Below are 13,453 nucleotides of genomic sequence, written 5' to 3' on the forward strand. Positions count from 1 at the left end.
ATATACCGTGGCCTCTGAGTTTTAGTAGTACAGCTGCGAGGACTATGGATCCTGCAATGGGGGCTTCTACATGTGCTTCAGGTAATCAAAGGCGAAGGCCGTTGAGTATTTTTACTAGAGAGACTATCATACATGCTAGTCATATGAAAATGTTGGATCAGGAGTTGGCTATTGCCTGTGTTCGATATTGAAATATTAGAAAATTTAGTGAGCCTGTGACATTTTGAATATGTATTAGTGCTACTAAGAGTGGAAGTGATCCTACTAGTGTATAAAATAAGAAATAAAGTCCTGTGTTAAGACATTCTATTTGATTACCCCATCGGGTAATGATACTAAGTGTTGGAACTAGTACTGCTTCAAATAAAATATAAAATAAGATTAATTCTGTGGCAGTGAATTTTATAATTAGGAATATTTGTCATGTAATTAGCATGGTAATATATAATTTTTTTCGAGTTAATGATTCTTTGAGGTAGGTGAAATTGGCTGGCTGTTAATTATGGTAAGAGTCATGTTGTTAAAATTAATAATGGTGCTAATGAGCTGGGGAAAAAGAATTAGTGAAAAGTTGAGGCTATTGTCCTTAAATTGATTCAGAAGAAAAAGGCTATGAGACTAATAAGCTAGGGACTGTGGTATTAATTCAGATTATGTTGTTCTTTGATAATTATGTTAGTAGTATTAGTATAATTGTAGGAATAATAACTTTTAACATTGGAGGAGATTAAGATTTTGTACATAATCAGTGCCATATGTGTTTGATACTATTACTAGTAGGGATAGTCCGGGTGCGGCTTCTCGAGCTGAGAACACTAGCAGAACAATTGGTATTATGCTTGCTAGGGCAAAATGTGTATTTAGGATTACCAGCGTTGCTATAATGAATTGTGATAATATTATGCCTTCAAGGCATGATAGTGAAGATAGTAGGTGAGATATTAATTATAATATTTAATTATAATATTAATAATTCTATTATAATTCTATAATAATTCTATTCTATTATAATTCTATTATAATTAATTATAATATTAATAATTCTATAAGACATACTGTAAATGTTATAATAATTATATACACTACAAGCACTTGGTAATTATGAACTTAATCATAATCTAATGAGTTGAAATCATTTCGTTTAATTACCATATTCAGTTCATTCTAGTCCTTTTTGGGTTCCTTCATTAGTCTAGGCTGATTGCTAGTAATAAAATTAGGAATAAAGCTATAATGAGTATTGTTTTTAGATTATTTGTCTGAGATGCTCAGGTAGGGGGTAAAAGAGCAATTTCTAAGTCAAAAAGGAGAATATAATGGCTACCAGGAAAAATTGTATGGAAAAATGTAGACGTGCTGATCCTATAAGGTCAAATCCGCACTCATAAGGACTTGTTTCTTCTGTGTAAATATTTAATTGGGGAAGTCAGAATGTGATAAATACAAGTAGTGAGGCTAGTGCTATGTTTGTAATTAATGTCAATATTAGAGTTATTCTTTTTCGGATTCTACTGAAGCCAATTGATTGTAAGTCAATTGTACTATTTAATACTAAAACAATAAGATCCTCATCAATAAATGGGTACGTAAAGGAATCGTCGTACTCCATCTACAGAATGTCAATATCAGGCAGTGGCTTTGAAGCCGAAATGGTGGTTAGATGTGAAGTGATGTGTTTTTTTGTTTGTTTGTTTGTTTTTGCGGTACACGGGCCTCTCACTGTTGGGGCCTCTCGCGTTGCGGAGCACAGGCTCCGGACACGCAGGCTCAGCGGCTATGGCTCACGGGCCCAGCCGCTCTGCGGCATGTGGGACCTTCCCGGACCGGGTCACGAACCCGTGTCCCCTGCATCGGCAGGCGGACTCTCAACCACTGCGCCACCAGGGAAGCCTCGTGAAGTGATATTTTAATTGATGTAAGAAGCAGACGATAAGGAAGAGCCAATAGTTACACGCAGTCTGTGGAATCCTGTAGCTATGAAGAAAGTTGACCTGTATACCCCATCTGAAATTGTAAAGGATGTTTCGTAATGTTCTGAGGCCTGTAGAAATGTAAAATAAATGCCTAGGGCGACTGTGTTAAGAAGACCTTGGAGTATGTGTTTTCAGTTTCCTTCTACGAGGCTGTGGTGAGGTCAGATAGTGGATACCCCAGAGGCTAATAATACAGAGGTATTAAGAAGTAGTACTTCTGATGGATTTAGAGGACGGATGCCTGTTGGTGGTCAGCATCCCCCTAGTTCAGGTGTAGGGGCAAGGCATGAGTGGTAGAAGGCTCAAAAAGAAACTGGTAAAAAAAAAAAAAAAAAAAGGACTTCTGAAATAATAAATAGGATTATTCCATATCAAAGTCCTTTTTGAACACTTGGTGTATGATGGCCTTGAAAAGTACTTTCTCAGATGATGTCTTGTCATCACTGATCTATTGATAAGGTATTAGTTAGTAGGCCTAGTGCTAATAATAATGTTGAAGTGAAATCATGTAATTAGGTCTGCTGTTGTTAGAAGGGCTGAGAGAGCTCCTGTAAGGGGTCAGGGACTGGGATTTACTATGTGATATGCATGAGTTTGGTGGGACATTATGTATTGTCATGTAGGTAAAGATTTGCTAGTAAGCTAAATGCATAAACTAGAATTATTGCAATGGTGAATTTGAGGATAGTAAGTAAGACAAGGATAGGAAATGTAATGAGAGCTGTGGTGGTGCTAATACTCAGCAATGCTAGAGTCACTCTTCCAATTAAATGAATCAATAGGGGTCCTGCTCTGATGTTAGCTGTTAATAGTATGGCTAAAGCTGTTGGTTGAATGAATAAGCTAATAGTTTTGATGACTGCTAGCATAGGAATAAGAGGAACCAGTGTTCCTTGTGGTAGAAAGTGAGCTAAGCACGCTTTTGTTTTGTGATGAAAGCCTGTAACTACAGTTCCTGCCCATAGAGAAACTGCTGTTCCTAATATTATTATTATTATATTCCTAATATTATAAATTGCTATTAATATTATTGAGAGTTGTGTAGTAGGTATAAATGAATGTGGTAATAGTCCTAATAGATTTGTTGATCGAATAAATAAGTGATGTTAAGTATTAGTGCTCAGGTCTGTCCTTTGTGATTGTGAATAGCTATTATTTGTTTCAATGTGAGTTGAACTAATCATTGTTGAATTGAAATTATACAATGGTTAATTAGTTGATTAGATGTTAGGAATAAAATGCCTGGGAATATAATGATTAAGATAACAATAGGAAGTCCTATTATTGTTGGGGCAATGAAAGAGGCAAATAGATTTTCATTCATTTTGTTTCTCAAGGGGTAGATTGTTTTTGTACTTTGGTAGACATCAATGCTGGATTTGAATAATAAGTATATTTTGAAATTTTTAGTTGGAATGCAATAAATAGGACTAGAATTATTAATAGAATAGTAATAAATCATGTTGAAGTGTTGAATTGTGGCATATCATGAAAGGGAGTTTTAACTCCCAGTCTTTAACTTAAAAAGGTGAATGCTATTTAGCTTCTTAAGGAATTTATAATATTGATGAGGATCATTTTTCAAAGTATTTTAGTGGTACTAGTTCAAGGACGATGGGTATAAAGCTATGATTTGATCCACAGATTTCTGAGCATTGTCTGTAATATAGACCTGGTCGTGGTAATATGAGAGTTGTTTGGTTTAGGCATCCTGGAATTGCCTCTGTTTTTACGCCTAGTAAAGGCACAGCTCGTGAGTGTAAAATGTCTTCTGAGGAGGTTAGTATTCAGATTGTTATTTCTGTAGGTAAAACTACTCCGTTGTCTACTTCTACTAGTCGTAATTCTCCTGTTTTTAGGTCTGATGTTGGAATTATATAGGAGTCAAAATTTAATTCTTCATAGTCTGTATATCATAGCTTCAGTATCATTCGTGTTCTATAGTCTTTACAGTAAGGGAAGTGTTATGTAGTCCAGCATGTAAAGCATTTGTAATGATGGCAGGGCAGTTAGAATTAGGATAAGATTGTCCAGATGGTTTCTACTTCTCGTGCATCTATTGTACTTGTATGTGTTAGTTTAGTTGCTAATATGAGTAAAATAATATAGAGGACCAAGGAGCTGATTAAAAATATGATTATTAATGTATGATCATGAAAGTGTAGTAGTTCTTCTATAATGGGTGACGCTGCATCTTGAAAACCTATGTGGAGAGGATACGCCATGGAGACGTAAACATAAAACATAAAAAGGAATGAAGCACTGTTACATGGTACAAAATGGATGAGCTTTGAAAGCATTATGCTAAGTGAAGGTAATGAGTCATGAAGGATAACATATTACATGATTCTACTTATGCGAAATATCCAGATAGGCAAATCTACGGAGGCAGAAAGTAGATTAGTGGTTGCCTAGGTTGGAGGCATAATAGTGGGATAGGGAGTTGATTGCTAAAAGGTACAAGGTTTCTTTTGGGGGGGGGATTAAAATTAAAATGTTCTAAAATTAATTGTGGTTGATGGTTACACAACTCTGTGACTATATTAAAAACTAATTGCGCACTTGATGTTTCTTCAGTTTTTTCATTTCCATTTGCATGGAATGTGTACTTTAGATGGGTGAATTACATGGTATGTGAACTGTATCAATTTGAAAAAACAGTTGTGGGGAAAAAAACAGTGGTTCTTATACTTCAATCATCATTAGCCTCACCTGTGAAGCTTGATGAACAATCTGGATACGGGCTTCCCTGGTGGCGCAGTGGTTGAGAGTCCGCCTGCCGATGCAGGGGACACGGGTTCGTGCCCTGGTCCGGGAAGATCCCACATGCCGTGGAGTGGCTAGGCCCATGAGCCATGGCCACTGAAGCTCTGGATACAAATGTTCTAGATCTATCAAGGAACTACAGGACATGAGGAACTTTAAGTGCGTATTATTAAGTGAAAGAAGCCAGTCTGAAAAGGCTTTGTACTGTGTGATTCTAGACTTTCTAGAAAAGGTAAAACTGTAGAGACAGTAAGTAGATCAGTGGTTGCCAGGGGCTCGGGGGGAGGGAGAGAGGGATGAATAGGTAGAGCACAGGGGATTTTCAGGGCAGTGAAACTATTCTGTATGATACTATAGTGGTGGATACACATCATTATACATTTGTCAAAACCTATAGAACTGGACCACACAAAGAGTGTATGCCAATGTAAACTATGGATTTTAGTTAATAACAATATATCAATATTGGTTTATCAGTTATAACAAATGTACCACACTAATACACGATATTAATAACAGGGGAAACTGTGCAAATTGGTAGGAGGTAGCTATGGAAACTGTACTTTCTGCTCAATTTTTTGGTAAACCTAAACCTGTTTTAAAAAACTAAAGTATGCTAATTTTTAAAAAATGTTCTAGGGAAGCCAGAGGATGAGCCTGGGAAGTCAGGGAACTCTACAGATGTGAAATGACCTTGTCAGATCAAGGGAGCATTTTAATTCTCAAAACCAGTAGGCAGTCTTCCCCTAGAAGAGGCACATGAGGAGAAAGAATGTTTCCCTTGTTCAGTTCCGTATTGATACTGCTGAGCCCAGAATCCATACCTCAGAGAGGCGAGTCTGTAACTGGAGAGTCTGTGCTTCACCGCTGGAGCTGAGGGCCCCTTAAGCCTCCTTGGGCTCGATGTGCAGCAGTCACTTCAGCAGTATGATAACAGGAGATTAAGGTAAGAGGACAGGGTCCTCCCTAGGATGTAGAGGTGATTTGAAACGGGAATCCTGAGCTTGTTGGTGTGGTTTGTTGGTTTGGTTTTAAGAAACTGGGTTGGGGGGCGCAGCCATTGAGTGTCTGAAGAAGGGGTTATACGGTAGTGAATTAATAGTATAAAAATGTCAGCTGACTTTACAGGAACACGGACCTCAGAAGGAAGGAAAAGATCTCAAGGAGAGATTTCAACAAAAACACCAGGGGAAAATGACCTTCACCTTTGAATGTCCAGTTCAGCCCTTTGCTGGGTGTAGGTGTCTGATCTGTAAGAAGATCAGGAGAGCCTCCCAGCCCTCAAGGTCTCATTCAGACTCTGGAATCATGTAAGGAAAAGACAGATCTCTGGGTGTATCTTTCCTAGAGACACAGCCAAAGGGAGAAGTAGCAAAGGGTCAGAAAGCCAGCAAACTGGCAGGTACCAAGTTGCTAATTTGCCTTTAGAGTTGCATGATTTTTCCCTTCTACCCAGGTCAAATAATAATAATAATAAGTAGTAGTGCTAGTAGTAGCAAAGGACAGTCTTCCTGATGCCAAGCACTGTTCTAAGTACCTTGCGTGAATTAACTCATTTAATCCCCACCACAGCCCTACCCAGTAAGGGAATTATTACTCATTTTACAGAGACTTCGGTGTAGACATGAAGTCATCTGCCTGGTCACAGCTAGAAGTGTTGAGCTGGGACTCGAACCCAACGCCAGCTCCAGAGCCCACTGTTTCCCCCTCACGGCACCGCGGCTCCATGTCGACTCCACAGACCCCGCGACTGCCTCGTAATATAGACCAAACTTTAAAAGAAGGAACGTGGGGATTTACCCTTTGGGTTTTAACCCTGCTCATCCACCCCTACAGAAAACAGCAATACTGTTCATTCTACCCGAATAGGAGAAAAATGGGGAAGAAAGAAGAAAATTTATTAAAAGGAAAACAAAACACCACCTTTTTTTTCTTTCCCCTCGCAGTGCATGGCAGTATCGTCTCAAGAGCCTTTGCCTTTTTCTGGAGGGAGCGTTTATCTGGCTGGCATGCGCGCGAAACAACACAGCTGCCCCACCTGACGTGGGAGCTCCGGGTTCAGCGTCCCGGGTTCTAGAAGGAGTGTCCAGAACCTCCACAACCCTCCAGTCAGCCCCCTGCCCTCCCCGAGAGTTTGAGCTTCCCGTGCGGCTTGGCTGGTATTGGTGGGTTCACAGGGCAGGATCCAGGAACGCTTCCTGCCTTTGCTTTCCCGCTCAGCTCTCCAGCTGAGGAGCCTTTGGGCAAAGGGCCATGCATTGAAGCTGAACAGACTGTTCCTTTAAGGAAAACCACTCTTCCCCTCTTGATTAAATGAGTAAATTAGTTCCAGATCCTCTGTCAGAAAGTCAAGCTGTTCAGGAGGGTAAGGGTGAAATAGAAAATGTCTTAAGAAGGATACAGCTCTTCTTTATTTACTAAATAGGAGAAAAGCTAACTAGCCATAGAGAATGGATAACCAAACATTTTTAGAAATGGGTTTTGAATATAGTGCGTTTGGAAACCAAATTCTGAGCACAGGGCCTCAGGCTCAGAAAGGGTTGACACTTGGTTTAAAGCTGTGCTGTCACCATCTTGAAACTTAATAATTTTTGAACAAAGAGTCCCACATTTTCGTTTTGCTCTGGGCTCAGCAAATGATGTGGCCGTGCTGTCAGTGAAGTCTGTTTTCAGTCAGCATGATGTAATTATGCACACTTTCTCCTCAATTTCAGGTACGCTAGTGTGTCCTGTCCGAGTTTGCCAATCAACTTCTGTGCTGCATGTTTTTTCTTTTAATGCCTCACCGGGTGGTAAACTCCTGACATTACGTATACTCACTAATCTCTGCTGGAGTGTGCCACGGTGAAGTTTTGATACTGCAAAGTACTGAACGTGAGGGCTAAGCCACTAGTGTTTGTAAACGAAAACATTTCAAAGCTCACTTCTTCCTTTGACTGGGTACGTCAGGAATTGGTACAAAACCTTCTCCTAAAATGGAGAGAGAATAATGGGGGGCAATCAGGTTCTTGTCTCACGTGGGGCCTTCAGTGAGGATGCGACCCTGTCTTTCTCAACTGCAACACTCAGGGGACTGACTCAGGACCTTGGGCAATACGATCAAGTCAAGCCCAGTGCTGTGCTCCCGGCCCGTCTGGCAAGAGAACCAGCGGGGAGGGATGAGGGACGTCCATGGATGTGTGTGTGATTTGGGGAGCGAGGCCTCTGCTGGCGTACTTCAGCTCCTCAGGTTTAAAAATGCTAGAGCCACTGTTGGTCCTGTTTACTTGCAAAGATTCCGTTACTCCAGCCAATGTCACTGAGGTGAACTGAGGGTAAACCCATGGCCCTCCTTATTTTCAGGCCATAATGTGGGAATCAATGATAGGAGAATATTCCGCCGCGGGACCACACATGGTGTTTCTTATAAAGCGATGATGGGAGTTTACCAGAAAGTGAAGGCGTCCCATCAGGGACTCGGCCAAGGCATCCCCATTCACAGCAGACCCATAGAGGAAACTGGAAGAGTCGTAACGTGGGCGGTGGGCTAGCACTGGGGAAGTGGCCAGGCATCCTGAGGACTAGAAGGAAGTCCATCTGTGAGGTAGGCGACAGCAGCAAGCACTTGGATCTAGACTGGGAATTATGTGGGTGAGGCCCACCCACGTGAGGTCAGGGGGTGGGGAGATGTGTGTGAGCTAGAGTGAAAGCAAAGGGAGTCCAGGAGGAGGTGGTACTGCCAAAGTCTAGGGATGCCAAGCTGCTGGTTTCTAGGGCAGTGAGACAGCTGTGGAGGGCAAGGTAGCCTTGTGCACCAAGCTGGCTGTCGAGACAGAAACCCGGGGACAGAAGTCTAGTTATCATGACTTAGATGGAGCCCCATTAGGAGCAGGGATGGCTTGAGGTAGAGCCTGGGAGGTTTGGGTGGGGCTCATGCAATCTTTTGAATCTAAGGTCAGAATTAATTCTCAGGACTGAGACGAAGCTAAAACTTCAAGCGAGAATGGACTCTGCCCGGCTGGTGAGGAAGAAGGAACGCAGTCACTGGGGGCTGTGTGGGCTGGCCTGTGGTGGAGTTTCCTTTCACATACATTGAGTTGGGTTTTCTTTATTTTCTTCAGCAGTTCTAGCAGATATAAGCATTATTTTTATTCTCATTTTACGCCTGAGGAATCGGAGAAGTAAATGGAAGTGCCCAAAGTTAACGGATTCATCCAGTCTGGGCAGCTGGGGCTGTCTCCAGCGCCACCATCTCTGTGCTCTTGGCTTTGATTAGATGACTTTATGAAGTTCCTTTGGTGGTAGTTGTAGCAAAATGATGGAAAGCATGGGTGGGCTCTGCAGCCAGACTGCCCAGCTTTTTGATGCATCCACCTCTTCTGGCTGTGTGACCTTGGGCAGGTTACTTGACCTCTCTGTGCTGCGGTAAAATGAAGATGATGACGATACCTTCCTCACGTTATAGACATGAGTATTTAATGGAATGGTATATGTATGGGTTTAGAACAGTGCTAGGCACATAAGTGCTTAATACACATTACTGTTACACTCGATCTAGAAGTAAAGATCTTTAGGGAAGATTTCAGATGTTAACAGTCATCACTACCCAGTGGATGGACGGAGTCATGGCAAGGTTAATCCTAAAGAGTAAATACTGTGAAAGCCATTCCTATTTATTTGGTCTTATAAATTTTTTTTTAAAAAGCAAGATTTTCTCATTAATTGAATTTTGACCCATGGAATAGTGCACTTAGTGAGAGACTGCGCAATTAGGAGGCAGAAATTTTGGGTATAAGTCCTTGATGTACCACTTCCTGGCATTGTGAGCTTGGGCAATTTTTCTAATGTCTCTCGCTTATTTTCCTTATCGGTAAAATTACCAATAAAAGGAATGACAGCCTGCCTCAGAGAATTATCCTGAGAAGATAGAATGAAAGCACTTTTAAATAAAAGGATGCCATGTGTTGGATATTTTAATTCCCTGACACAAACCTGCTGTAAACAAGAAAAGGTTAGTTGTCTGCAGAGTGGGCAAGGGGAAGCCATTCTGGAATCGAAAACTGCGACGCAGATGATCCGCCCTCGCTTTGGATATTAATAATTTAGTAAGGTCGCCAGGCGGGCCCCAGACAGACAGGTCCACAGCCAGTTCCAAGGACTTGCCGATCTTCTTTCTTCTGTGCCGTTCTCTTTATGACAGCCAGATTGTGCTTTTGTTTTTTATTTTCTCTCTACCCATGCAGGGGACTCAGATCCCACCCCAGTGAATCCTTGCTATGACGGGAGTCACACATGCGCTACCACGGCTCAGTGCCATCCGGCGACAGGTGTAGACTACACCTGCGAGTGTGCATCTGGATACCAGGGAGATGGACGGAGTTGTGTGGGTAAGAGCCGTATGCTCTGTGTTCCCTCATGGAGTCCTCCAACATTATGTCCGTAGAAGACAAGTGTCTGCTTTGTCGTCTCCATGGATCAATGAGTTTAGCAGCTATTCATCTAAATACAGCTATTTAAAAACTAAGCAGATTCTGGTTAGTTTTAAGAGGGTAGTTGGGAGGTGGGTATTTCTGGCTGGGACTCTGAAAATGGCTATTGTAATGCCTGGATATTTTACATTCTCAAATGTTGTCATTTTAAGACGGAATCAAGTATTTTTTACATTCATTAAAGAGTGCATTTTCTGGTTACCTTCAGATTTCAGACATTCACCTATTTCTTTCACTTACTGTATCTCAAAAGCAGTAGTGGAAATGTCTTTACATTTTAAAAGAAAAATCGTTACTTTGTGTGTTTCTCTTCTAAATGTTCAGAATTGTTTAAATGTTTAAAGAATTCTCAGAATATTTGTTCAAAACATATCTCCCTGGGGCTCATACTGGAATGACTTGAAATAAATGTTTATGTTTATGACGATCTGCAACATGTATCCACATCTGGTGCTTGGCCTACATTTCAACCCCTGTTGAGTCTACCAACTGTTGGTCCCATTGAAACCTCTTAGGGGTGAGCGAACTTTGAGTTTGCAGACCTTCCACCTGCGGGGACTTTGGTTTAAGCAGCTTTTTCTGTTCTTATTCCTTCTTAGATGTAAATGAATGTGCAACTGGCTTCCATCGCTGTGGCCCCAACTCTGTGTGTGTCAACTTGCTGGGAAGCTACAGGTGTGAGTGCCGGAGTGGTTATGAGTTTGCAGACGACCGGCACACCTGCGTCTGTGAGTGCCAAAACTGTGCCTCTTTTTAGCCAAAATCATGCTGAACCTTGCTCTTGGACTCATTACTGTTTCCACTTCTGTTATACAGAAGTTCTGTTGGATGGTTTTTTAGAAAACAGACAATTTGCAGTGAAACAACCCAAAGCTATGGCTCAGTTCCGCCCTGTTTGTTGGGGTTTTGTTTTTGTTTGGGTGTTTTTGTTGTTGTTGTGTTGTTGTTTTTCTCTAAATAGATATTTTTGGTGTAAGTTATGGAAGAATGTTCACCTCTGTAGGGACTGCTGTGTATCTTGGTGTTTGGCCCAATCATGTAACAAGACTATGAACTTCTCTAATACCAACAGGTCTAGATAGAGGTCAAATGTTTCTCAAATTAGAATGAAATGGATTTGTAATTCAAAGAGGCCTGTCTCACTTGACTGGTCAAAGAGCTCCGTCTGTAATAAATATAGCCTTTTTAGAATTCCAGAAAAATCCTTGACCAAAGAGTGGATCCAAAAGAACTAGAATTCCAAATTCATCCCACTGTTAGAGCTAGATGATATTAGAGACAACCCACTTTTTAATCCAGTGAGATGAAAAAGTAGTGATCACAGAGACTGTGTGTGTGTGTGTGTGTGTGTGTGTGTGTGTGTGTGTGTGTGTACGTACGTACATACGTACGTACATATGCAGGCATGCAAAGCAGCAGTGCTCTGGGGAGTTATAAACTTTAATCAAGGACAGTTTTTAATGACTGATCTTCATGCCTAGTGTTATAGCCACAAACCATGACCAGCACTTCTCAAATTTTAATATGCATACAAACCATCTAGGGATCTTGTTAAAATTCCTATTCTGATTCACTGGCTCTGCTCTGGGGCCTGAGAACCTGCATTCCTTATAAGCCCCCAGATGTCCCGATGCTGTTGGTGTGCAGGGTTCACCCATTCGCAGGCCTGGGCTCTTGGACATCCTTGCCTTCTTCTCTTTTCAGTGATCGCCCCACCTCCCAATCCCTGTGAGGATGGCCGTCACAACTGTGCTCCCGCCAGCCAGGCCCAGTGCATTCACCACGGAGGCAGCTCGTTCAGCTGCGCCTGCCTGCCTGGTTACGCCGGCGACGGGCACCAGTGCAACGGTGAGTAACTGTGGGCGGCCTCAGCGACCCTGAACGTTGCTTTGGATGCACATCCCCAGGGCCTCTCAGAAGCCTCTCCCTTCCTTTGACTCACACCGCTGTGGAACTGCCGAAAGAGAAAGAAAAGGTGTCCTTTGAGTCAGAAAGAGAGGCCGAGGGTGATTGCCCTGGGACCAGATTGTTGAGCATGTATGGTGGTCCTTGGAAGAGCCGTGCCTGGAGCCGTGGGGAGACCCTGCCAGCTTGTAGCCTTCTGTTCCCTGGAGCTAGTGTAGCCAGGAGGGATGTGGGGAAAGGCATATATCCTCCTGGGAGGAAGTCTCCATCCTTCAATCTCTCTGGCTAATGGCTTAATTCAGCACTTCCAGTCCTGCCTAATTTTGAGTTGCTATTCCCCTGCGTGAAGTGGTAATTTAAGCTATCTCTAAACATACATACAGCTCTTTCTGTGTAATTTATTCCCTTTCTTCTCTCTCTCTGGAGGGGGAGAGGGAGAGAGAGAGAAGAAATAAATCCACAGATATAAAAGGATATTAATGCATACCTAAGTACTCAAAGCTTTTCTCCCAGAAATCTAACTGTCTTTAAGACTTCATACTGAACTTTATAAAATCACTAAACCAGAAAGCAGGACTAACTGTTCAAATTTAACTTAGAAATGTATGAGGTTGTTACTGAAAAACTAGGCATAACACTGATTATAAATGTTCATGAAACTGGGATTAGTAGTACCTTAATAGAGATCATTCAGTAACTCTACATAATCACTAAAGATCTTCGAAACATCTGTCAGTAATGCACACAAATAATGGTTACATGAGACACTGGGAATGAGAGGATGGTGGGAAAAGGGTTGATTTTAGGAATATAAACCTAAAATGCAGGCTTTCCCTCTCTCATCAAATTGCTTCTTGCCTCTGTCCCCGTATACCTGGGCCCACTGAGCTGATTTGCTAAGAACAGCCTTGTAACTCCTGGGAGCTTCTTAACTGATCGAATAGCTTGACCCTGACCTCCTTGCTAGATGTTTGATTCTCCTCCTCCTTCCTTTTCCCTTTGGTTTCAGCAGGACAGGCTGAGTGGACCAGCAGCCTGAAGCCATACATTACTGACAGAATAGACACGTCAGGGCAGCGCAGCCCCTCTACTCCTTTCCAGATGTGGGGTTTTTCGGGATTGTCTGAACCTGGCTCTTTAATGTTTCCACTTCTGCTGTACAGAAGCTTAGCTGTATGGTTTACTTTTGAAAACATAGTTTATATTGAAATGACCCAAAGCTGTGGCTCAGTTCAACCCTGAGTTTTTTTTTTTTCTCCCTAAAAACACCCTCAGGTTTATTTATTTATTATTATTTTTTAAAGAATCAATTTTATTTATTTTTGGTTGCGTTGGGTCTTC

The 13,453-nt window shown here is 41.8% G+C and overlaps 1 protein-coding gene across 2 annotated transcripts in view; it reads left to right on the forward strand.

Annotated features, from left to right (window-relative positions):
* NID2 (nidogen 2) overlaps positions 1–13,453 on the forward strand; it is a 79,371-nt gene that overhangs the window by 48,089 nt on the left and 17,829 nt on the right. For both annotated transcript variants that reach the window (XM_082649700.1, XM_082649701.1), the window contains exons 9-11: positions 9,962–10,105; positions 10,807–10,935; positions 11,912–12,055. In XM_082649700.1, the coding sequence (XP_082505826.1) occupies positions 9,962–10,105; positions 10,807–10,935; positions 11,912–12,055 (417 nt within the window). The remainder of the gene's footprint in view (positions 1–9,961; positions 10,106–10,806; positions 10,936–11,911; positions 12,056–13,453) is intronic.

This window comes from Grampus griseus (assembly GCF_964374135.1).
Source record: "Grampus griseus genome assembly, chromosome: 2".
Classification (NCBI taxonomy): Eukaryota; Metazoa; Chordata; class Mammalia; order Artiodactyla; family Delphinidae; genus Grampus; species Grampus griseus.